Source organism: Larimichthys crocea, chromosome XVIII, assembly GCF_000972845.2.
Source record: "Larimichthys crocea isolate SSNF chromosome XVIII, L_crocea_2.0, whole genome shotgun sequence".
NCBI lineage: Eukaryota > Metazoa > Chordata > Actinopteri > Sciaenidae > Larimichthys > Larimichthys crocea.
The window spans coordinates 5,038,915-5,064,478 of record NC_040028.1 but is presented as its reverse complement, the minus strand read 5'-3'; the positions used below and the strand labels follow the sequence as shown (position 1 = coordinate 5,064,478).

The window sequence follows — 25,564 nt, the reverse complement described above, 5'->3', positions numbered from 1 at the left end:
AAACTTTCCCAGAGCAAGGTGGGTGAGATATTTTAACGTTAGCAAGAGATGAACTAACTGACAAATTCAGGGTTGAAATGTGTCTCAAAGATGGAATGACTTGTAAATCATGAAACCGATTGGCTGTAATTAGCATTAGATTGAAGTGAAGGTAAAGAGCAGCTGTTGATGGTCAACAGTAACTATAATAACACTAGAGTCCTGTTCAGTTGGGGTTTTTCCTGAACAGGATATCTCTGACCTCCTCTGACCTCTCAGCATCAGCTCATCAACATCTATTCAGCCCACACACACAGAGCATGTCAGTGTTGAAGTCATTACAGCATATTGTTCGCTCAACAACACATAGACCCTCAGGCTCTCACGGCCATTACTGGTGTATTCACAGCAGATCGGAGAAATGATGAAAACACACAGACACACACACACACAGAGACACACACACACAGACACACAGACACACAGAGACACAGACACACACACACACACACACACACACACACACACAGAGACACACACACACAGAGACACACACACAGAGAGACACACACACACACAGAGACACACACACACACACACACACACAGCGTGCTTCCACACCTCTGTGACTGTTGACTTTTCTCTCATAAAGAAACAGGACTGGAGAATGAAGATGGTGCACACACTGTTGATTCTGCTGACACTGTTGTGTTAGTCAAGACATGTGATCCCCCTTCCAGTCAACATATGTCCAACGCACTGTTTGAATCAAGGGGGTGTATTTCAACCGTAAGTGCTCCGCTCACTCTTTTTCTGCATGCCTGCAGACACACCGCTCGCCTAAAAGCATTTCAAAGCGACACTGCCACCTCTGAGCGTGCTTTCAAGCCTAATGGGTGCTAGGTTCGTGCAGTTTGTTTGGGTTGGTGTGAAAGCTGCTAGTTGAACTCTGGTGCAGACTAAACAACTGGACCAGGACTGCATTAAAAAAAGGACAGGGTCTTTGTGGTCTGAAAGCAAACAGACAAACCTCATCATTTCATGATAGTAGATATATGATTTTAACATGATTTTTAGGCTGTAAAGATGGGTTTTTTTCTGCTGTGAAGTTGGACATTTTAACATGGGGGCTTATGATGACCGACTTGTTCTGTATCCAGCCTCAAGTGGACGTTTGAGAAACTGCAGGTTTTGGCACTTCAGCATAGGCTTCACCTTACAGCCCTGGAGGTTGGTGCTCGGTATTACCTGGGGCCCTGGAGTTACTTCAAGTTCAAGTTCAAGTTCAAGTTCAAGTTGGCTTTATTGTCAATACTGCAATATGTACAAGACATACAGAGAATTGAAATTACGTTTCTCTCTGTCCAGACAGCACTAAACATGAAATATAAAATACAAGATATAAGTGAAGATGTAAACATATATATATATATAAAATAAAATATGAAATAAAAATAAAGATTAAAAAATAAATAAATAAATAAAAAAAAAAAACTTGTATTCATTACAGAGGTTTTGGTTCATTTGCAAAAAGTAAGCTGGACCAGAACTAAAAAGGCAACAATGGATAATTTTGTGCCTTAATTTCGGATTATAGACTGTTTATAAAGATGTACGATGCACCTCCACTTTAGGGTTAAAGGTTTATATGAAAAAATAACTAGAAGAGTTTTTCTTTATTTTTCTGATGCAAATTAGACAGTTCCATAAAAATAAAGTCTAATTTAATTGAAGGCACACTGACAGTTTTTTTTTTTTACATTTAACCAAATCTTAATTTACCCAGACTTCGCAGTTAATTTACTTTAGATAATCAAGAAGATCGTGCAGAAGATTAATTTTATAAAAAAAGTCTAAGTCTGTCTCTGTCAAACTGTTCCCCTGGCTTCGTGAAAACTTTGAGCCCATTGTTGGACTACATTAACAACAGAGAGTGACTGTTTATCCGTATCTTAACACACCTTTATTATATTATTTACTTATGCAGATATAGGGGTCGCTGGGGTAGTTATTATGAGTGATAAAATCCTAACACACAGCAGAGCACCTGTCCAGACTAACTGGTGACAGCACAAGCGCAACCTCGTCTGACTTTAGGTAAAATGAGAAACCAAAATGTCAGCGTTGCTTTACTTGGCGGTGTTAATTCAAATACAGAATTAGCCGAACACGAGGGCAAACTGTTAACAATGAGCAGAAATCTGCAATCTTGTTTGTATTGTAAGTTTTTTAATGTACTGACCTTCAGCTCCCAGCGAAAGGTCATCTTCAAAGCTGCAGCCGTTCCTCAGCCCTCCTGTTCTCACACACACACACAGACACAGAGTACACACAGAGCACTAAAGTTGTGAAACCACTTCAGGAACATGTCCATAGTTACAGAGGCAAGGAGAAATTTCCTTCCCAAGACCTTTTTCACAGCAGCCATCTTGACATGAAATAGTAGATAAACACAGGGGTCACCACTGATACTAATTAAGATTCCATTCCATTCAGGTCAGACAGAGTCAGGGTGTTGCTGTGCTGCATGTTGGCTCACTGGAAAGTCTCTGCTGCAATAAATGGAATGAAAACTCTAACACCTGTGTTTACCCTACTATTTCAAGTCAAAATGGCTGCTGTGAAAAAGGTCTATTCTGACACACAACTGTTAAGATTATGTGCAAAACAAATTCTATCCCTAAAAATAAGTTGTGATGTCTAGTTTCAAGTATTTATTACCCAAAATGAAGGTGTCAGTGTCTGAAACGACACCGAAAATGTGGATTACCTTTGCTGGGAGAAGCACTCTGATCATCTAGAGAGGCTCCGATGGGAGTCCTGGACAAGAAACATAAAAACAAAGAGATAGAGAGTTACACATCAACCCAAAGTAACCATAAACTAACCATTAAAAAGATAAAAATCCAACAGACTACTCCGTTAGTAAGTCTGTGTCAGCTCCTATTAATGCACAGTATACAAAGCATATAGTGGATACTGGCTGCATCACTTAGCATTGTATCATTTGACGCCCGGAGCACACACCAGATACACTACAAACAAGAAGTCAAAAGGTACACAATAATGTGCGTCTTCTTCTACGTTGATAAAGCAAACTATACCAGCACAGTGAACCACTGTATATGTGAAAATAAGAATCCAACACCAACACCTAGTCAGACACTGGTTGTACGATGCTCGTAACTTAAGACTAACCAGTCTACACTAACTGTTACAACCTGCCAGGCTGAGGCTAACTAGTCTAGTCTAACTGACAGTCATGCTAATGCAAAGTATCTCAGATTATCTACTGAACAAAATATGGATAACTACGATAACTACAAGCCTTGCTAGTTGCCTGTGAGACAACAGATAACAGTCCCAATGTTGGGACAGGTGAAAGACAACTATTCCAGGCTAACTGCCTATCAGGCTGAATTCCACCAGCTGCGGATGCGCCGCATTCCATGTACGCCACGGTCGTCGCAGCAATACGTGACCGTTCTAGTCAATGTTTCAAACCCCACTGGCCCCGCCGCGGTCCGTTTAACGAGCGTCCCAGAAGCGGGCCTCTGCTCGGCTCTGCGGGGAATACATGGCTGTTCTATTTTTGACGCTGTTGATTTACATAGAAACAGCATAGAGAATATGGTCGATTTTCAAAATAAAAACACCCAGTGAAAAACTGCCGGTCTCTTTACAACAGACAAAAGCAAAACAAATTAACTGTGTAGCATATTTACACATGTAGAAGTATAATTGGAAGCACATAAACCAGAGAAGCGACCAAATCAACAAACAAAGTCTGGGGGGCTTAGTTGCGTAGAGGCGTCACAGCCATGACGGGACAGAGACGTGCTCGGTGGGGTTTCGAGGTGAGGCTAACTAACCCAGGGTAACTGGATATTAATTAAACAAACATTGACTTGCCCAGCACCAATAGCCTGAGGCTAAGTAACACAGACTGGACTGCATGTGAAACGAAAGTTAACTATCCCAACGCAAAGTGCCAGTTAGGCTGAGACAACGCAGGCTAGCTACTTGTCAGGCGAAGACTAACTATCTCAACTCAAACTCCCTGAAAGGCTGAGGCTAAGTAAGCAAGGCAAAGTGCCTGCCAGGCAAAGGCAAACTATCAAAGGCTAACTGCTGGTCACTACTTATTGTAGTGAAGTGAGTATGTTAGACTGAATATCACAGACTAAAGTCCTGTTTTTGACACCTATCCTAGGTGTTCTACTGACCAGACTAGTTGTCCCAGGCTAACTAGCTGACAGGGTAGTTGACAGCAGCCGTAAGCTAGCAAGTCTGAGCTGCAGTCTGCAGCTGGGCGCTGGAAACACGGAGTTGTTACACAACCTGCAGCTCTTATCAATGGGACAAACTTCATGCCACCGTTCAACACACACACAAACACGCTGTTGTGTAACAGTACGCAGGCGCAGTGCTCGCTAATCCTCCCACTTTCCATCGGCAGCCATGTTGGCCCTCAGGCTCCTGCCCTGCGGCTGTTGCCATAGTAACCTATGATTGTGATTCTACTGGTCATGTTACCGTGGTGATGTAACCTCGCAGAGGACACGTCAGAGCGCTGTTGAGTCAGAAGGCTTTGAGTGACAGAAGTTAATACTGTGTGTGTGTGTGTGTGTGTGTGTGTGCGTGTGTGTATGTGTGTGTGTGTGGTTGTGTGAGTGTGCGTCTGATAACAGTGTTGACTCAGCAGGAGGAACCCCTCCTCTGTTTACTCTCTTTTCTATTTTTTCTTTTCTTTCCGTCTTCTGTCAGCTTCTTCCTGCAGCTTTCTTTGCCTGAACAGCTCTTTGTACCCTATCTCTGGGTGTTGGTCTGTTGCTTTCATGTGTGTGTTCTGTGTGTTTTATGTCTAGGCGTCGGCTGTGTGTCGGTTCTACGTCAGTAGCTGATAACACAACTGCTAAGCACACATATACACCTCCAGAAACCAGGAGAACACATCAATAAACCAGTAGGTGTGATAACCAGTTAGCCACTAAGATGACTGTTTGCTGTACTTTCCTCCTCATCAGTTTCTAATCATCCATCAGTATTTTGATTGATTTTACTCTTTGTAGATAGTCACTGCTTTCAGTTAATTTCTTAGGAAATCAACTTACTGTTAGAAATCCATCAATATTTTGTCAGCTTTGTTTTAAGGAATCATCAAGCGCAGACTGATCTGAAAAGCCTGCAGTGCACATATGTCATGTAGTTAAAAAAAAAAGCTAAAACAGGACATTAAATCAGATGGTGAATGGATACTGTACCTGCATTCAATCAGCCAGCTGGTTATCTTGTTAGGAACTTGACCTGACAGAGAGATAGATGAGCACGTTAAAGCAATAAGGTAGCAGATGCTGTGTGCAACAGTGATTACAATATGCTATAAAAGCATTAAAGTGGTGCCAGACTTCAGAATATAACTCTCGACATCTTAGCCCGTCATGGTCATGGGGTAACCTTCTTCCCCCTTCACACAACTTATCGTCATCATCGTTCGATGTGTTGATTATTTTTCTATTTAACTGTTTAGTGTGAAATGCCCATCAAAGTGTCTCAGAGCCCGACGTCTTCAAATGGCTTGTTTTACAGAAGAGCAGCAAACGGTCACATTTGAATATGTGGATTAGCAAAGCCAAGTTTCCAAAAGCTGTTTACATTTAAAGAAAGCTAATATTGCTCGAGAGGATTGTTCATGTTTAATCAAGACTAAGAGACTACTGTGTATTGTACTTAGGCACAGATGTAGTTTGATATAAATGAGTCAGCATGCTAACATGATCATGATGACAAATGCTAATTAACACTAGACATAAAGTACAGCTGAGGCTGTTAATAGATACAGGATATAGATTACAGGTATTTGGTCATAAATGAAAGTATTGGACAAATTAACACCAATGTTTACACAATTAATCCTGTGAGAGAAATTTTAAGGGAATCCATCTAAATATATTTCGCACTACAGGAAAAGAAAAGGGTGCAGTGGACGTACAAACTCTCATGAAATTCCATCCAGAACTTTTTGAATAATTTTAGTCTGGACCAAAAGTCATGACGTTGCTACAAACAAATGGCTAGCCCACAACTTTTCAGTCTGAAGAAAATCTAGTTTGTTAGTGCTTTTCTGTTATATTATTATTTTTTCACTGAGTCATGGTTGTTTAGCATGATACCACAATATAAATCACCTACCCATACCCTGCACATCCCTTCTTAGCATCTATAGCTATAGCATCGGATGGACATTAGAGAAACTGCAGCTAATCACACGTCAGCATTAGGGCACATTCAGACAGAATCCGGCACGTGTTTTTCTGTCCATTTAAACAAAGGTAAAGAGAGTTTTGGCTAGTAAAATATTTAATAATAGTCTAACCTGGTTCTCCAGCAGGGCTCTCTGCTTCCATGTCCCTCTGGTTCTGTTGAGGACTCTGGGGGCCACAGTGCTCTGGTTCTGGTTCTTGCCAGATAGAGTCTCTGCTCTTGGCCCAGGCCCGACGCCGCAGACAGGCTATGCGTTCCGACTGCCCTCCGAGATCTGAGGATCAATCAAGCAAATCATTTGTCTGACAGCCTGACTTCTGTAAAGTCATCAATCTGGTTTGGCAGGTATTCAACCTGACAAACAGAAACTACAACTGATTGAATAAAAACACACAGGTGAGTCAAGCTGAGAAATCAAACACATCAGGCTATACCTAGACCACCTGACTGTTTCTTCTAAAGGCCTAACATTAATGACAATGTACTATCACACTGAATTCAAATATACAGTGGGGTCCAAAAGTCTGTGTGGTTTTTCAAAGGCCACAATGAAAAACCTGAAAATAATCAGAAAGTTTACTGACCCCAAGTGTGAGATTTATGGCAGTAACAGAAGAGTGAAGACCAAAGAAGGCCAAGTTGGACTGTCATTGACTTTTCTCTACAGTCACCTCACCTCAAACCCACAGAACATTTATGGAGATGTGTGCAGACTGAGGAAGTCGAGTGTTCCGGGACATCTCAAGAAGTTCTTTGAAACATTGTCAGATCACACTGGGATATCATGGGTCATTAGGTTGTACGCAAACATGTGAAGTCTGTGCCAGCTCGAGTGCTTTCAGTCATTAAAACAAAAGGAAACATCCCAAATATATCCCAAATATGCAACTTTTTATAGAAATTGTTGAGCTAATATTAAGACTTGTAACGAAGGAAAATAGTATTACGTATGTAACAAAGCAAATAAAACATTTCTTGACTAGTGGTCTCAGACTTTTGGATCCCACTATATGTGGAGATTTATAGTGAAGTTCAAATGTTTTGAACTTTGACACATGAATGTGACAAAGCCAGTGATTCACAGCCTTGTATTGATTTCAATTGATTTGGAATTCTATGTTAATAAACATCACATACATACATACATACATACATACATACATACATACATACATACATACATACATACATACATATTTATTTGTTTATTTATTTTCATACAATTCAATTGCTAATAATATCTTGGTCAATTTGGTCAAGCCTGCAGTTGTACTACTACAATTTAGAGTGGCACGAGCTGCATGTTTCAACCACTTACCCATTCATTTTAGATGACATTAACGATGTCAACTTTTTGCCCATTACTTTTAGCAAATTACATCAACTGCATAAGTAAGATGACCAACCTGGAGCCGTGCTGGTGTCGATTCCTACACCTCCACTCTCCATATCTGCCTGTCTGTGTGTCTGTTTGGGGCCAGTCAGTCAAAGAAGACTGACAACTCTACAGCAACATCAGCAACAGGTAGCACATCTAAAGAGAGAAAGAGAGAGAGAGAGACAATGAATCTTCTTCTTTCCCTGATTTATTGGTTTATTTAACAAGGATTGAAAACCAGTCACTGTGGTCAAAAGGCTATTTTTCACCTATGCTCCACAAACAGTCACACTAAGAAAAATAAAAGAACATAAGTTTTTGACGTTGATTCTAAGCATGCAGAGCAATAATAACAATAGAAAATAATATTTGTTATCACCATTACGGCACATTGCTTGCTACTAATGAAAACGTGCAACACAGAAGGACATAAAGCTTGATATGCAAAGCAATAAAATGTAATAAACATGCTTCATGCATGTAGTACACAAACAAAGCAGTGACACGCAGAGGTGATAAAATACATAAGTCACTCTGGAACAATAAAAAAAAAAGAGAGAGAGAAATGCAAATATATGAGATATGAAGATGTTAGCAAGACAAGTGAACAGCAAAGACAGCTGACCACTGATTAATAACCATTTCTGTATATGAGCTCTAAATTAATTAGTATCTTCGGTAACACCTGTGTTTAAATACTATTTCATGTCAAAATGGCTGCTGTGAAAAAAGGTCTGTTGATGGACCTGTATCAGGTCAAATGAACCCGATCAAAATCCGATTCTTTGTTTACTCTACTTGACCACAGCCGGCTCTATAGTGCATTATTTCACTGCATACTGCAGGAGTGAGATAAAAAATTAATTGACCCGTGAGTACACAGATTCAATAAGCCAGAAAACTGCTTCATATCAAATCATCTGTGTCTCTTCTTTGTTCCTCGTATGGAAAGCTCAGCGTACAAAAACACTTTAGATAGCAGCTTCTCATTGTAAACCTGTGCTGTCAATGGTATGTATGTAATCTACAGCAGATCAAATCAGAAGTTGCTAAATAAGGATGAGTAAAAGTCAACAAGGAAGAGGAAGTCTGTCTTGAGTCTAACACGGCTTACAAACAGAAACGAGGAGCCTGCAGTCAAATCTAAATGAGGACATTTCAAACAGGAAACAAGTGTTTAAAATGAATAACAGGACAACTTCCTGTCCGATAGGGAGACCGTGTGGGAGGGGGGGGGTATTTTTAGATTTCTCTTGTAAATGCAAAACAAACAAACTGGAATGTAAAAAGATGACACACAAAAGGGGGTGTGACAGCCGTCAGCGCTGCCTGAGAATCTGCTTATTCAACCTCATCACAGCCCTCATCCCTCTCCGGCTCCCGTGGCCTTAAAGGAGGCTGTGTTTTTCTCTTTGATTGAGCCACAGGAGATTACACATACAGTTTATCATCATGTCTGGGGGTCATTTTCATCTCTATAAAAAGAGGTCTAAAAATATATTGCATGTGCTTTCATTGATATGAAACAGATGGAATAAAAGATACACAAGAGGGAGGAGAAGTGGGTTCAATCTAAAATCTAAGAATAGGAGCAGAAGTCCGATAAGGTGTACAAGGAACCTGTCAGGTTCAGAAAAATAACTGCATTGTCTGGTCAGACTCCTAGCTTTGTTCGTCTTCACCCTCAGGCCAACAGGATCTAAATGAGGATACGACCCAAGATTTCAAATATTTGTTTACTCACTTTTTTACTCTTTTTACTTTATTATTGTGGCTGTTATTAATAATATTGTTATTAATACACCTTATTTAGTTCTATTAGGATTGCTTTTTACTCATATTACTTCCATAAACATCAACAGACTGCTACTTGCACCATGTAAGAAGGAGCACTGCCATGACTTTTATATATATTATATGAGCTGCTGTTACAAGTGAATTTCACTGGTGTGGGATCATTAAAGTCTATCTTATCTTATCCATTATTATTCATTATGTTTTTAATTACACTATTTCTCGTTGAACAGAAATACCTTTTACTATGATTACTGTATGATTATACACGACCATTAAACTGAATTTATATATTTTTGAACATTTTAAACATGTTTACTTTACTTTCACAAAAGAAAAGCAGAAGATGAACAGAGCTGGAAATGTCGGGTGTATTTTTCTTGACAAATGGCAATTATTTATTTAATTGTTCATCCTAGTAGTAGTAGTATTAGTCCTAGTAAGTAGCATTTGTACATTTATTAATCGACTAATCAGCTCTATCTTTATAGATGTCTAGCTTAATTATAAATTAAAAACAGGAAGTTAAAATATAATGAAAAATCTGAAACTGAAAGAATAATCTGATCAAAAATTTAAAACCAGAATATTCAAGAATTAAGTAAACAAATATGAGGCTCACACATCTAAATGATATAGTGAAATGGATCATTGGAAGATGAAATGAAGAGTAACAGCTAGATTGAATCCAATGTTAAACTATTACGTTATGATTAATCATTTTATCCTTCCTGGTCTCCTCTTTCACATCAAACTGAGAGGAAATTTTTTTTAATATTACCATCTGTGAGTTTACGTTACTCTAGGTTATGAACTTTAAGTATTTTCTCTGTTTTCCCTCATTGTAAATGGAATGTGACCCACTGACTGACTGGATGAATATACGGTCTTTCTCTGAGATAATCACTCGACACTGACAGAAAGCAGACTCTGAGGTCACGACTGTATGAATGAAGGCGCATTTACTGTTCGTTTCCTGCAACCTGAACACAGCAAACACTTCAACCGTCATCTTACTGCAAACACTGAACGTGTGACAGAGCCTCTGCGTCACTGTCACGACAAACGGCACTGGACACTGAACAAACTCTACTCTAACGTACTTGCACTTAGGTATACAGTATATGTGTGACGCTATTGTATACCTCTACTACACTACATTTCAGAGGCAAACATTACTACAACATTTTCGTATCCTGAATGCGAGGCTTGCTCGTAAGACGCATGCTCCAAGTCAGATTCACCAAACTCTCTTCACTGCACAAACTTGTCATCTGTGCCTGGTTCTGAGATCTATGAGCTCAAGGTAGCATCATCAGCATATTGAAACTGCCATATAAGGCTGCCTGTCTTGTTTGGTTTGTGTGTTCAGGTTTATTCACAAAAATGTTAACAAAGAGTGAAAAGAAGAATTCCAGGTCCCGCTGTTGGGATTCAGCAGACAAAAAACAGAACAAACTTAGCAATTATTCCAGTGGTCGATTCATCTCAGTCACTTCACAAGGACATAGGCCAAACATTCAATTTGATACTGTAAAATTAATAGCTTAATCAAAAAAATGATTAACATTGGTTATTCTTAAATATGATAACAACACACCCACAAAATGGTTAGATCAAGCAAAACCTGTTTCAAAGTCACCTGACTGTTGTTACTGTTGTTGAGATGTCGTGTAGTCCACTACATTTGCCTGGACTCACTGAGAGGACTTAGCTCTTACATTAATACAAACAAAACAAAAAACTGAACAAATATGATGCATTCAACCGTATATAGATAGAATAGATAGACAGAAACACTGCTCACATGTCTAGAATGTAAAAACACTGATAACAGATGCTTTTACTTTCAAGTAAATTTTACTGACAATTATATATATGTAATATTTTGGACTAAAAAGGTCCAATGTGTTAGATTTAGGGGGCAGGAATTGAATATAATATTCATAACTATGTTTTCATTGGTGTAGGGTGTGGCGAGGGGATTGCAGTCGGCAATACCAAACCTAGATGCCACTAAGTCCTGCACACTGGACTGAACTTTCAGGAAGATCTGTAAGTAGTTTTACATTGTAGTGTGTTCACATTACTTAACTAAAGGATCTGAGTGCTTCTTCCACCACTGGTAATTAATTAAGAAAGCAATCAATAGAATCAATAGAATCAATAATTGAAAAAAGTTAGTTACAGCCACACAGTAACACATAGACACAGTAACACACTGTATCACACAGACACAGTAACACATAGACACACACAGACACAGTGTAACACAGACACAGTAACACACAGACACAGTAACACACAGACACACTGTATCACACAGACACACTGTATCACACAGACACACTGTATCACACAGACACAGTATAACACACAGACACAGTATAACACACAGACACAGTAACAGACACACTGTAACACAGACACACTGTAACACACAGACACAGTAACACACAGACACAGTAACACACAGACACACACAGACACACTGTAACACAGACACAGTATAACACACAGACACAGTATAACACACAGACACAGTATAACACACAGACACAGTAACACACAGACACACTGTAACACACAGACACACAGTAACACACAGACACACTGTAACACACAGATAATGTAACACTAGCATTTAGACACAGACACACAGTAACAGTACCATACACTTTAGAGAGTGACAAACACACACACAAACACACAGACACAGTGACACATAGTAATACACAAACAGAGTTACACACACAGCAATACACACAATAACAGACACTGTAACACACACAGTGACACACCTGACACAATAACACACAGCAGTACACACATTAACAGACACAGTGGCACACACTGACACAGAAACGCGCGTACACTCACACACACAGCGTTACAGGAGCGGTGACACACAGAAGTGAATTTGAAAAATGTGACCATCACTCAGTGACTATGAACGAGTCAGGAATCATAACCACAGTGACACGTTCAAACACTCCGTGTCAGCTCTTTAAACTTTTCTTTTCTTTTCTTTGGATAACACGAACTCGTTTGTCCCGTTCACTTGTTCCTGAGCTGTTTCTCACGGAGGGCAGCACTGACAGCAGCCGTAGTAAAATAAATAAATAAAATAAAAACTACACACAAGTACCATCACCAGCAGCTGCAGCAGCAGCCTCAGCGCAGTGATCAGCAGTATTCCGAGCAGTACTCACAGCGCTTCAGTACTCACCGTCATGTTTCTCCGCAGTTTGTGTCGCTGCTGCCAAACTGTCAAACTTTGTCCAAACTTTGGTGAAAACACTCCAACATTCCTGCTTCCGCTTCCTGAAAGCAGCAGCGTGGAGGAGGAGGAGGAGGAGGAGGAGGAGGGGCCGTGTCCTCAGCAGACAAACAGCGACACCTGTCGGACTGATTCAATACATGCAAGCAAAGAAGGAAGAAAGCCAGTGGATTACTGATGTAAAAGTAAACATATTACCGTAGAAAAACGTAACTATATTACAGGTAAAAGTCCTGCAGTGAGTGGTAACTTTCAAAACAATTGTTCCTGGTCAAGGGAGCTTTCAAATGTATTTGACAAGACAGGTCTACAATAAATTAATATTGTTTAAAAGTTACAAACAGAAATCATCAGCAGAAGTTTTGTGTTCACCAAAATTATTAATGTACCTACAGTCTGATTATAGTCTGTGTAAAGTAAGAATAAATATGTGTTCTGAGTTTGTCAGACCAAAGAACAAAATGTTATTAACCACCCAGCAAATTTGAATGATTTGAAATTAAACGCCCAAATCAACAGTATAAAGAATGGACTGAGCCTGAGTAACGTCACCCACAATGGGTTTCCGAAGCACTGCACAAAAATCTTTGGTCCGCCATGTTGGATGTACTGCTTCTTCTGCCTGCCAGCTAATTTAAATATTGGCAAAGACGTGGATCATCAGTGGACCTGAGGTGGGCCGAATAACTGAATGCTCTAATAATCCATCTGTAATGGCACTTACCTGTTATTCAAAGCAGCCATGCTGTTAATTATCTGCAACTTTAAGCCTTGATATAATTTTAACAGGTGAGTTAAAAAATTCACCCTCAGTACAGTTGTCATGAATGGGGAAATTAACTATAAAGATCAAAACTGTTTTTTGTACCAGGCTGTAAACATGTTTATTTCTGCTGTTTAAACATGGAGGCTTATGGAGATTGACTCATTTCTGCAGCCTGTCTCAAGCGGTCGCTCGAGGAATTACAGTTTTTTAGCCCTTCTAGTGTGTTAGCATGTTCCAGAACATGGACATGTGCTAGAATGTTAGTATGTCCATGAATGTTGGCATATTATAGAATGTGTTGCATGTTCCAGAATGTTGGCTGGCGCAGGGTTCTATATTAACCTAAAAAATGTGCAAAAACCTAGCCTTAGTCAGAAAATTTGTGATGGTTGTGGTTTATTGTCCAACCTTTCAAGGTGCAAACAGTGCACATATTTACAAAACCCAAAAAATAATAATAAATTAATGCATGAAACAAAATACTTTATACACAAGGAGTTCGCCAATAACACAAATTCACGAGGAAAAAAAAAGGACAGTTTCTTTCAAGCTCAACAGATGTTACCTCCACTGTAACCATACCAGACTCACTCAATGTGAGTGACTCAATGTGGTTTCTTTCTTCACCGTTTGAATATTCCTTTAGACACCGAGTGATTTGGCCTCTGATCTTAATGAGGCACTGTTTTGTACGTTCCAGCTGCTTGCACTCCTCTAGCTGTTTCAGTGCCTTTACACGCTTTCAGGTATTGGCACAGTCTCTCCACTTTAGGGGTGTAACGATACACAAAAATCACGGTTCGATACGTACCTCAGTCTTGAGGTCACAGTTCGGTTCATTTTTGGTACAGTATTGGAACAAATTGCAAAACCTAAATTTTCTTGTTGTTTATTTGCGTGTTTATTATCTGTAAACCAGTAATTTATTGTAACATTATACAAACTCCAGTGGCAGTTGTTGAAGCTCCGGTTTATTGCTAGAAGTAGCCATGATGCACACGGGCTGCACATGTAGTTGTGGGCGGAAAATAATAACCAAACCTCCTGTACCGAAACGGTTCAGTACAAATACATGTATAGTTACACCACATGCTGTTATATGGACTGGCAGATCAGAGGCTTTCTTTGTTTGGTCTCGTACCTTCCTCTGTCTTTACTCTGTTCTTTTCCACACTTTCCTCTTGTTCATGTACTGCCTCCAGAGTCTTTGTTTCGTTATATAACATAATTTTATTAGTTACGTGACCAAAAATAAACGTTATGATACTGTTTAATGACGACTATTGTTATGCCCTGTTTTTTCACCTCAACATCTAATCGTTTTGAGTTTGTTCTGTGTTTCCTGTTTTATTTTGTAGTTCTACCCCGTCTGTGTCTTGTCTACTTCTACATCCTGCCCTGTTTTCCCGTCTGTTTTTGATTCGGCACCTGTCCCTGATTTGTTTCACCTGGATGTCTATTTAGTTCCTGTGCAGTGTTGCCACAGTTACCATGAAAAAGTAATCTGATTACTCTTTTAAAACGTAACTAAGTTAGGGACTTTCTTTGTAAGTTTGACTGTTCCGTGCTGCGACTCCAAAGGTTTTTTTCAAATGTGACGTAGTGTTTTTGAAGCTACATAACACTTTGTCGCCAGCACAGAGTGTACAATGAACCATAATATTGTCATCTTTAGCTGACACAAACTCAAAATGGTGACTGTATTTCCAGCTAGAAAACGCGCATCTCTCTCCTCCCTCCATTGTTGTTTACATTTGTGGTGCTTGGTATATATTACACGTGAGTTGTCCTCATGCTGAAAACGTTTTGTCGCATACGTGACGTCACTCCCCGAGACGCAAGAAGAAAGCAAATATATCTTTTTACTAAGGAAAATGACAAAAATAGTAACTTGGATGAGTAACTTTAATCTGATTACTGGTTTGGAAATAGTAATGCATTAGATTACTCGTTACTGAAAAAAGTAGTCATATTAGAGTAATGCCGGCATCACTGTTTCCTTTGTTTCCTTGTCTGCCCGTTAGATGTCTTTCCTCTGTGGCACACTCCTGTTTGTTTCTAAAACTTGCCTCTGTTCCCAGTTTGGTTCTTGATTTTGGTTATTGCATTTTCGGTTTTGTTTTTCTGCATGGACCACCAGCCGCTTCTCAGTTTGTTTCTCCACTCTGCTCCTGTGCTGTTTTGTGTTCATCCCTACCAGTAAGTTATTAAAGTTTCTTTCTATACTCATACCTGCTCTCCGTACCCAAGTCTGCATTTGGGTCCATCCACTCCTGAACTTGGCTGGGATCTTGTACAGGTGTACAAGCATGTCAGAAAGATCACCCGCTCCCATATGCTCATTGTAGGCATGAAAGTTGAAAGGTTGAAAGTGGTATGATCGCACAGGTATTGCTCAGAAGGGTGACACATTCATTGTCAAACCATTTTACTGCGATCACGCCTTCATCAGACTTGTAATCACAAGCTCCACGCCTTCTATTCATCAGGTCTGTCATCAAAGGAGCTCCACCAATGCGGTTTGTTTGAACAGTGCCAATGCACTTGACACCCAGGGAGGTATGCAGGTTCTGGACCAAGTTGAAACATGTGAAGTAGTTGTTACAGAAGACAACAGAAATCCGTGGGTGTTTTCTGGTTTTGCATAGCGTTGTCAGCACTTTGGCCCCTAAGAGTAGCACCTGCTCCTGCTCAGTCAGGAAGTGGATGCCCCTTGATAGAGTAGTAGCTCATGCATGATGCCAGATGAACTGGCTTGGCAGAACAATTTAAAACCCCACTTGCCTGGCTTGTTGGCAATATATTGTCGAAGAGTTTCAGCCCTTGTGGCTTTTATATGCTACCATGACCTCATCCACACTGTGCTTGTAAGTGGATGGTATTAGGAAATACTGCTCATGAAACATCTCAAAGAGGGGATGGATTTTGTAAAATCTGTCTAGACTTTCATTGTATTGCTGATTATCATTGAAATGAATGAACCGGCGTAACAGCTGGAATCTCTTCCTTGGCATGATATTAGTGATATCAGCTATCACATGACGTGACTCATGGTGCCAGTAGTCCTCCAGGAATGGGAAGTTGAAAACACCCATGAAGAGGGTTGCCAAGAAATACTTAATCTCTTCAGGGCCAGTCTTGTTTTGATCCCCCAACTCCTGGGCAGAGTACAGATTGGTATGAGGAGCAATATGTTCAATAATCTCATCAGTGAAGAGCATTTTTAAGTACTGGAAGGGTGGGTCAAAATTTTAATCAGGAACCTGGAATTCCTCAATATCTTTATGCTTCCAGTTTATCCTTGTGCCTTTGTGTCTGAGGGAGGATGTGGGTCAGGGGTGTCTTCTAGCCCCTCATGGAAACAGTTTTTAAGGTGTGTTTGACTTTTTTACTTTTCTTACGAGGCAGCTGTGTAAAAGATCTACTTGTTAAGGGAGTGTCTTCTTTATCCAGGGATTCAAAAGAACTGTCACCACTCAGCTCTGCTTGTGTGGGCTGATAATCAGGATCATCTATTTGGTCATCATCCTCACTCAGATCACCATCAGAGTCTTGAGGATTTTCTGGTACAGGGGCCAGAAGAGTGCACTGTAAAATGTTTTAGCATTCATCTAGTAATTTTAAGAAAAATGAAAAGAAAATAAAGATATTAAAAACCACAGTCTTTTACAATTGAAGTAATGTTGTATACCAGCAGAAAAACTGCAAACTCACTCCAAAAAAACTATATAGAGGCACACTGCCGGCTGCATGTTTGGAGGTGCTAGTGTGCACTGTGAAACGGCATCCTGCGATGTTTGCAGGAAAGCAGAAAATAATATTTAAAGAGGACCTTTAAGTATTTTCATGAAAATAATTTCTATGATGAAGTAAGAATTATTATTATTATAACAGTTCTGCGGGAGGAAGATCCCGATTTTGTAGTCACTTGTGGTCTTTTTGATCTTCACGTTAGGGTGTTCATGTGCATGTTCCAGAAGTCAGTGACATTGTGTGGTGGGGTTACTGGTCTGCTACCATGCAAGCACAGACACTGTTTCAAATAGCCTTCACAGTAATGTCGGATAAGAGAACAACAGTTTGGAAGAATGATTAAATATCGGAAGCTGAAAGTTTAAATTAAAAAAAATTTAAAAACTTAAAAAAAGTTAGTTTGAGATTTTTGCATAAAACACAAAGAAATAAAGAAAGTATTCACAGCCTTTGCAAACAAGCTCAAAACTGAGCTCAGGTGCATTCTGTTTCCACTGATCATCCTTGAAACGTTTCTACAGCTTAATTGGCGTCCACCTGTGGTAAATTCAGTTGATTGGACATGATTTGGAAAGGCACACACCTGTCTATATAAGGTCCCACAGTTGGCAGTGCACGTCAGACCATAAAACAAGCATGAAGTAGAAGGAGTTGTCTGTAGACCTCTGAGACAGGCTTGGCTTTAGGGACAGATCTGGGGAAGGGTACAGAAACCTTTTGGTTGCTTTAAAGGGCCCAATGAGCATGGTGGCCTCTATTATCTGTAAATGGAAGAAGTTTGGAACCATTAACTCTTCTTAGAGCTGACTGTCCCTCTAAACTTAATGATCTGGGGGGTGCTTTAGTTAAGTGACTAATAACCTGATGGTGGTGCTGTGTGTAGAATTTTGAGGGGGAAAAAGAATGACTTGAATCCATTTTGGAATGAAGCTGTAACAACGAAATGTGAAAAGTGAAGTGCTACAAACACTTTCCATATGAACTGTAAATGTTCACTTCTTTCTCATCAAAATGCAAATATACCAAACTACCAGCGGTGGCTTTGGAAAGTGTCTCCGATGCCATCTTTGCAGAAATAAACTATGCTTATGGAGATTAAGTCTGAAGGCAGAATCAGATGATCTGGAAAAGGAGTTAGCTGCAACAGAAATTGGCTGATTTGGTAATAATCCAAACTCTACATGTGAGCTTTTTAATAAGGAAGACTGGATTCAAAATTTATGTTGACTTTATCCTTCTTGTACAAGAAGGAGTGTTTAACAGTGTAACAGAAAAGGGCTGTAACAGTTGGTTCTTATACTTGTTGCAGCCTTCTTCTCAGGCAGTAAGAGCCGAGTAGGTCCTGCTTACGCGGTTACGTGACATGATTTTAATACTTGAACTCAGTGATTTTATAACTTCCCACAGCAGTGTTGTAGGCCTTTGGAAACTTCACCAGGGAAATAATTGACTTTATATGTGGAGTCAAACACACAGCGGCACAAAATGGATGAAAGGGCTATTGCAGCTCACTATGAACACAGGTGTGTGTGGTCTTTAATTTTTGTAATAAATTAGGCATCATTTGGGGTTAAGGAATTAAATTCAACACATCATGACCTCGGGTAAATCCCAACTCACCACCTTCTTGGGCCCAGCAACAAACTCTGGGACAAATGTTGGCGAAATGTCGCCTGAACCTGTGAAGATGACTCCAGCCTGATTCAAAATTCCGTGTGTCCCCTAAAAGGGGAGTGTTAAAACAAAACTACAAAACAATCGTCCTTACTCTGGGCAAGTACCGTGAGAGAACTGTAATGGGTGTCAGACAAACCATCCCAGTCAACGGCAGCCTGAGTGTTTTGAATGTCTTCCAATATGACTTACCATAACAACTTTCACCAGCTGATGAAAAAACTGTACAACCAAACTTTATTCCTGCTGTCCAACACTTTCTCACCCAGAACGACATCCATGTGGAGAAGAGCAGAGTTGTACACGGCTGTGAACTCTTTGCGAGATCTGAAATCCGCAAATTACATCCATAAACCCATTCCTTAACTTATGTTACATGTTGTGTTACAACTATTTTAGATTTTGACACAAAGTTGTTTTAAAAACTTTTTTTTTTTTTTAATTTAATCTGAGCAGGATGCTTGCACTCTGCACAAACCTGTCAGTACATTTAGCTAGAAACAGTTTTGAGGCTCTGGAAAACACTCTTTTATTTTTTTTTCCACCGCCAGCAATTTCAAGGCTTTTGTGATTGAAAGATTTAACCATACATAAAGTAGACTGTGGAGATATTTTACAGCAAACGACACTATGCAATACCTGGATGTTTTACAAGACTTGGCTAAAAAGCTACAATCACAGCAGTATTAAAATGACCAATCCACTTTATTTATATAGCACGATTTTAGCAAACAAGGACTGTCCTTCTGAAACCACACCCCCTTGCCCGTGCAACGCCTTACACACAAAGTAAAAATGTCTAAAGACAGGACGTATCACGTAGAAGAAATATTGAAACGACATACCGTCAAGGGTGAAAAACAGGTTTTGGTGCATTGGAAAAACTGGCCTGGCAAATTCAATAGCTGGGTCAAGGCCTCGGATCTGGAAAAATATATAAAAGCCATGCTCAACAACCCCGGACCGATCATACGTCGGATATGGCGACAGACGCAGGATTTTACGTCATCTTGCCTTCCAACGCTAGTAAAGACGTGTTTTAAAAACACCAGCTCAAATTACACAGTAGACTTAGCCAAGGCTATCGAACTGAATGGAGACTGGGTGGGTCTGTGCAAAATCATTTATCCTCACACGTGGTATACTTTACCTCAGGATAACTCTTATATCGCACTAATGGAAATCTCAGATTAATTCAAAAGTTTAGTCGGGATATTATGACAAGCCGAAAGACCTCCTGGATCAAATCGTACCGAAACTCATAAAATATGACCCCACAGCCGAGGCTGTTTACAACAATGTGACCAAGTGTATCGATTTCAAAGGCAGCGGTCGGTACAAAATCAGAGCGCAAGCCCCCTTGGCCTACATGCTGGGTCTTAAACCGGGTGAGTGGTGGACCCTCTCTCCCCGTTCGGCTACCTACCCGCGTAATCTCAAAAGAGGTATTTATAACCTTATTTACAGACATCATTCAGTATCAACAGATCGGTGGCAGCTACTCGCCGTTGCTGAGCTTGGTGAACGTTAAAGGTGGTTTCGGAGACGTGCTCCGAGTCTCAAGTACAATACGGTGCATTACTGTACGTGCGCGTGTCTAAAAGTTACATTAAAACTATTCAGAGATTAAAATGGATCGCAACCGGTGCGTGGACTTTGTCTACGGGAAGGCTATTTTGAAACTTCACTTTAAACCAGCCGCGGCTCAGCATCCTGTATTTATTTAAAAAAAAAAAAAAAAAAGGAACAGGTATGTCTGAGAGAGGATCCTCATCGCTTCAAACTATTAAAGTCAAGTGGGAGGCGCTTTACCCGTGTGTGTGTGTGTGTGTGTCCCTATTAACAAGTCCTCATAAGATTTCCGAGGATGGGTACCGCAGCCAAAAGCAGAGGTAAAATAAAACCTCCCGACTGTTTCATCAATGTTCTGCGTTTCTGATTTAAACCTGTCTTTATCAGCCTGCAGTCTGAATTTTTCTCCGGCTTTTCAGTTTTTTGTGTTGAGGAGAAGACAATGGAATGTTGCCTTTTTAAAGATTCAAAGCAATCTCGCACAGAGCTTGGAGAAAGTCCAGGGAAGCGTGGGCAAGAACGTCTTTACGTTTACAAGGTGTGGCGTGGTATAGAGCTTTTAATAAGGGTGCGTTTCTTATACGCGCCGACATGATGGTGCTGATGATGAGACTTACTTTGTTCTGGGAACATATACAACCGCCCACTGTAGAGGCAGTATACCCGTCCTCAGCCTGTACAGTTCTGGACAGGAAGGTGTGAGATCGACCAATAAATACTTGTGGGGGTCTTTGGTGGCGTCTTCAAAACTCTCTAAAAAGAAGGCTTTTTGGGAGGGGAAGATTTGATGCGCCAATATACATCTGTAATTTGTCCCGAGGGTTTTTAAACAACACCAGATAATTACTGTTCAAACTCATGGTACGGCTGTGTACCTCTGAAATACATTTTGCGTCAACATAAACACACTCATATTTCTATGTCTGTACTGAGTAAAAAGTTTGACCACTTCAGGATGGTCTGAGGCTTGAAAAATATCATCCAGAATAGTCAAATGGTTCTGATCAGGAGGAAACAGCTCTGTGTCATCAAAAGAATCAGGCGGTCCTTCAACAAACTTAATCTTTTTATTCATTTTTTGCAGTTTAGCATACATGGGTTGAAAGGAAGTATAAATCCACACAATATTTTCAGGTACACAATTTATTACATGTTCACAATTTTCAATAACACTTTTTACAAAATGTTTTCCCGCACCCACTGGGACCCACAATCATACATGAAAAGGGTGCTGTGAGTCTGGGATCAAAATGAACTTGCTCCATGTTAGCAAGGTGTGACATTTTTATTTTTATTTATTTTTTGGTTTGTCTGATTGTTTGTTTCTCTCCTCCTATTTCAGTAGCCAAAAGGCAGAGTTGTGCCGTCGCTAAAGAGTTTTTTGAAATGTGCAATTTTTCAAGAGAAAGCTTTATTACGTCTGATGTTATGCTGAGGGGTCTCAATAACGCCCCCTCGAGAGTCCTCAAGGTAACCCTCCACCAGCTCTCTGACGCTGTCAAAGTTGACCTGCTCACAGCACTCTGTAGTCTGAGTGATACCTTTTGACACACAATACTACCTCTTTCTTTTGTCTCGTCTGGTAGGCGTAACTTTTGGGACCAGCGGCTGCAAATTCTTGAATGGTGTCACCGTCCAGCTCATCGGTCAAATCCCCCAGATAATTCCCCAATTTCAGAGGCGCCCCCCCTTCTTTCACCACATATATCAGACTGTCAGTATCCATGTAGAGAACTTTTTCCTGCACCTGCTCTAGATAACTGTACAGCTTGAGACGGGCATAAGCAGTAGTGAATGCAGAGATGAACACATTATTAGCTCTACCTGGAGGCACGACGCACCGCTTGTGGTAATTCCACTGAATCATAGCTTCGTTATGATTCCACTGAATCATAACGAAGCGGAGAAAGTCTTCAGGGTCGCTGACCAGGGCGGTCTGAGGCAGATTGCTTTTTTTTGCACAAACTTTCCCCAGAAACTGTTGAGACATAGTTTAGCCACCTGTCTCTTTGCAGGGTTCACCTCAATCTTGTCAGCATCTAGCCGCACGCCTTGATGCAGCTCATAGTCCCTGATGTACTTTTCTCTGCTTTCCTGATCAGCGGCCTCAGGTGGGTAGCCTGAAGCTTCCTGCTTACCTTTCAGGAAGGTGTGCATGTAGCCCACAAAAATGGAGTCGCTACACCTGTCAAAGTGCCACACTTCAATGATCTTACCTACCCTATAACCAACCTCAAGAGCCTTGTTCACTTCAACGCTGACCCACACTCCCGTCAATGCTCTGGCCCGCTCGTCGTGTCTACACGGACCCCTCTGATTGTTGATTTCAGCGCAGCTACGACAGAGGGTGAACACCAATTTACCTCTAGATGTTTTGTAAGGTAACACGGGGAACAAGAGCCCTCTAGGAGGGTGGATGGTGGCTTTGATGAACCCAAAGTAGTTTTGAGGGTGATCAAAATCTTTGTGGATGATGGTGGGGTGACCTAGCGGATAGGAAAAATTACAGTTGACATACGGATACAGAGAAGTGACATCTACATAGTGCACGGTCTCGTTAGGCCCAGCCGTGTACCTCAGCCTCACAGCGCTCGTTCTACCACCAAAGAGAGCGTCGCGAGGGCACAGAGGTTCGGGAGGGAGGAAACTCCTGAGAAAAGCTTTTACACCCGCATGCACATTTTTCAAAGCCGACCATTCATGCTCCCACATGACAACCGTCTGAACACCGTAAACAGATTTCAAAGCCTGCATTTTCTCCTCACTAGCCGCATGCAGCTCCTCAAAGGGGACTCGCCTCAGAGGGCAAGTGTCGTGGGGGTTAAAACAAGACGGGCAACCGTGGTAAAAGCACCCCAGAAACTCCCAAGCATAAGCAACACCGTCTATTTCGGCAAAACCATCAACAAAGTACGGTCCTACCTGTTTCTCCCCCTTGTTTAACGCATGCTGGATAAAAACATTATTGCTGCGTGCTACCCACTCCAACCACTGAATGGAGGCGTAGGAGTAGCTTTTGGTCTGGCACCTGTAGTTATCCGGCGAAGGTATGGCCAGGGTTTTGGGTAGGAGGAATTTTGTGAGAAACACCTTCATGCATGCGGAGGTGATGGTGATGCAGCTAAAAGGATCTACGCCTGTGTCAGTGAAGAACTGATTTCTGAACAGGACGCAGCCCTTGGCAAGAATGTCAACATCATTTTCACAGTACAGCCGAGCTTCCTTCTCAAAGTCAAACGTACCCTGACTCACCTCTCTGTACCAACCGTAAAACTCTTGCTGCTGAGCACGAGTCATACGTTCCACGCCATAATCATGCGGCGGAGGATAAGCTCCGATATACTGCAAATTCTTCTCTGAACTGAAACCGTGAGGGGAAATGACCCTTGGTCTGATCAGAGAAACCCAACGCCTTGGGCATGGCGCTGAGACGCATGGTGAGGAAAGACGGAGAGTTGCTGAATTTTAGATAAAAATCAGGGTCTTGGAAACAGAATTGTACTGCCCTGCATGATGAGAGAAGGTTGCATTCCCATCTCTATCATGGTGTTGAGGATCAAATAGCTGTCAAAACCTTTAGCATTGTGAGCTCCAAACACACTGTTTAGGTACGCGGGCCTCCTGAAATGCAAGAGTCTCTGACACAGTTCAAACCATAAGATGCCCACTGCACGCCACTCAGTGTTTTGGTGCAGACAAGAAAAGGTTTGTGCACGTTCTGTTGAACAACAAATGTTTCAGTCGTAAAAAAATCAATTTATCTGTATGATCTTTAGTCAGAGGCAAAGGCTGAATAAAGCAGAGGTGATCACCGGCGTCAGAGTCTAATTTCTCTCCGCAGATGTTGCATTTAGGGCACTGGCATTTGTGATTATGAGATGTGATAATTTTTTGGCAACTATGACATCTTTTGATTGTCGCATATACTGCTATGTGTTTCACCCAAAGGTCTTTCTCTAGGCTCCTTGTGCCTGTCAAAACACAGGAGTACAACACGTCCTGTTGCAGTCGCTGCATGCTACGGGTTTGAGCTCCTGCTCAGTGCACTCAGGGTTGTTACACACAGAGCAGTGACCTTTGCATTGGTGGGCGTAGGGGTTCGTGTAGCTTTTGTAGCAGTAATGACAGACGTACCGAACCCCGAGAAAGGCTTTCAGATTTTTTATACCGTAATAATGGTTCTGGAGCAAAAAGAGAAACAGGATTTGATCTATCGGAGAAAGCTGTCTCAAAATGAGAGAGCAGCTGCTGATCCGGACTTCTGTAAAAAATAACAATTTTGCGGTTCAGAACTTTTTCAAATTTGCACACGTCAGTAAAGGTGACGGGTGTCTGAGCTGTCAGACCGACGAGTCTCTGAAACTCTCTCCCTTGTTCTAAGGCCTGATTATCAGTGATCAGAGGATCGTTTACATGGGCCAAGTTGATGGCAAAGCAGAGGTGATCATTCCTGTTGTCCACAATGTACAGATGTTGTCTTTTAATTCGTATTATTTCAGTCTAAAGTTTTGTCCAGTTTGCGTTTAACACCGCCTCTAGGATCATGCACAACCTGAACCATTAATTCTATCCTAGCATCTGATGCTATCTCGGTGTTAGATTGAACCAAGCGTTCCAGCAAGCCCTCAAAAGCAGGTAAGATAGCATCACCATGTTCATCCTCAACAACCACAGAGACATGATTCTGAACATTCTCACCAATAAGCTCTAGCTGTATTACATCATTACGCCCAACCTGTGCTCTGATAGCGCCAGCCATTTCTCTGAGAATCAACATCACATCGTCATAAAACTGCAAGATCCGGTATGTTTCTGGCAGGGGGAACGGTGAACACTCGTCTCAGCTCCAGATTGTTGAACCGGTCGCGGGACACAGTCTCGCTTTTGGAGGAGGTGGACGGCCTGGGGGGTGAATCAGCCTGACCTCCACCATGCTGGACATGGACTTGAAATGAAGGAGCAGGTGGGGTAGGAGGAGGAGGAGAAGGAGGGGGGATTTGGTTTTCATTCGACTGTGAGCAGGAGGGGGAGGGAGAAGGGGATGAGGAGGAGGAGGGAGGGGTGTGGTCCATCTGATGCATTGCAAGTTCTAAAGGATGGAAAT

General features: G+C 41.1%; 1 protein-coding gene across 2 annotated transcripts in view; it reads right to left on the bottom strand.

The window, feature by feature from the left end:
* itprid2 (ITPR interacting domain containing 2) overlaps positions 1-12,768 on the bottom strand; it is a 38,010-nt gene extending 25,242 nt beyond the window's left edge. For both annotated transcript variants that reach the window (XM_019275580.2, XM_019275582.2), the window contains exons 1-6: positions 12,645-12,768; positions 7,650-7,777; positions 6,356-6,517; positions 5,244-5,286; positions 2,750-2,799; positions 2,222-2,275 (exon numbers count right to left, since the gene is read on the bottom strand). In XM_019275580.2, the coding sequence (XP_019131125.2) occupies positions 2,222-2,275; positions 2,750-2,799; positions 5,244-5,286; positions 6,356-6,517; positions 7,650-7,692 (352 nt within the window). In that variant the 5' untranslated portion in view covers positions 7,693-7,777; positions 12,645-12,768. The remainder of the gene's footprint in view (positions 1-2,221; positions 2,276-2,749; positions 2,800-5,243; positions 5,287-6,355; positions 6,518-7,649; positions 7,778-12,644) is intronic.
* Positions 12,769-25,564: the final 12,796 nt, after the last annotated feature.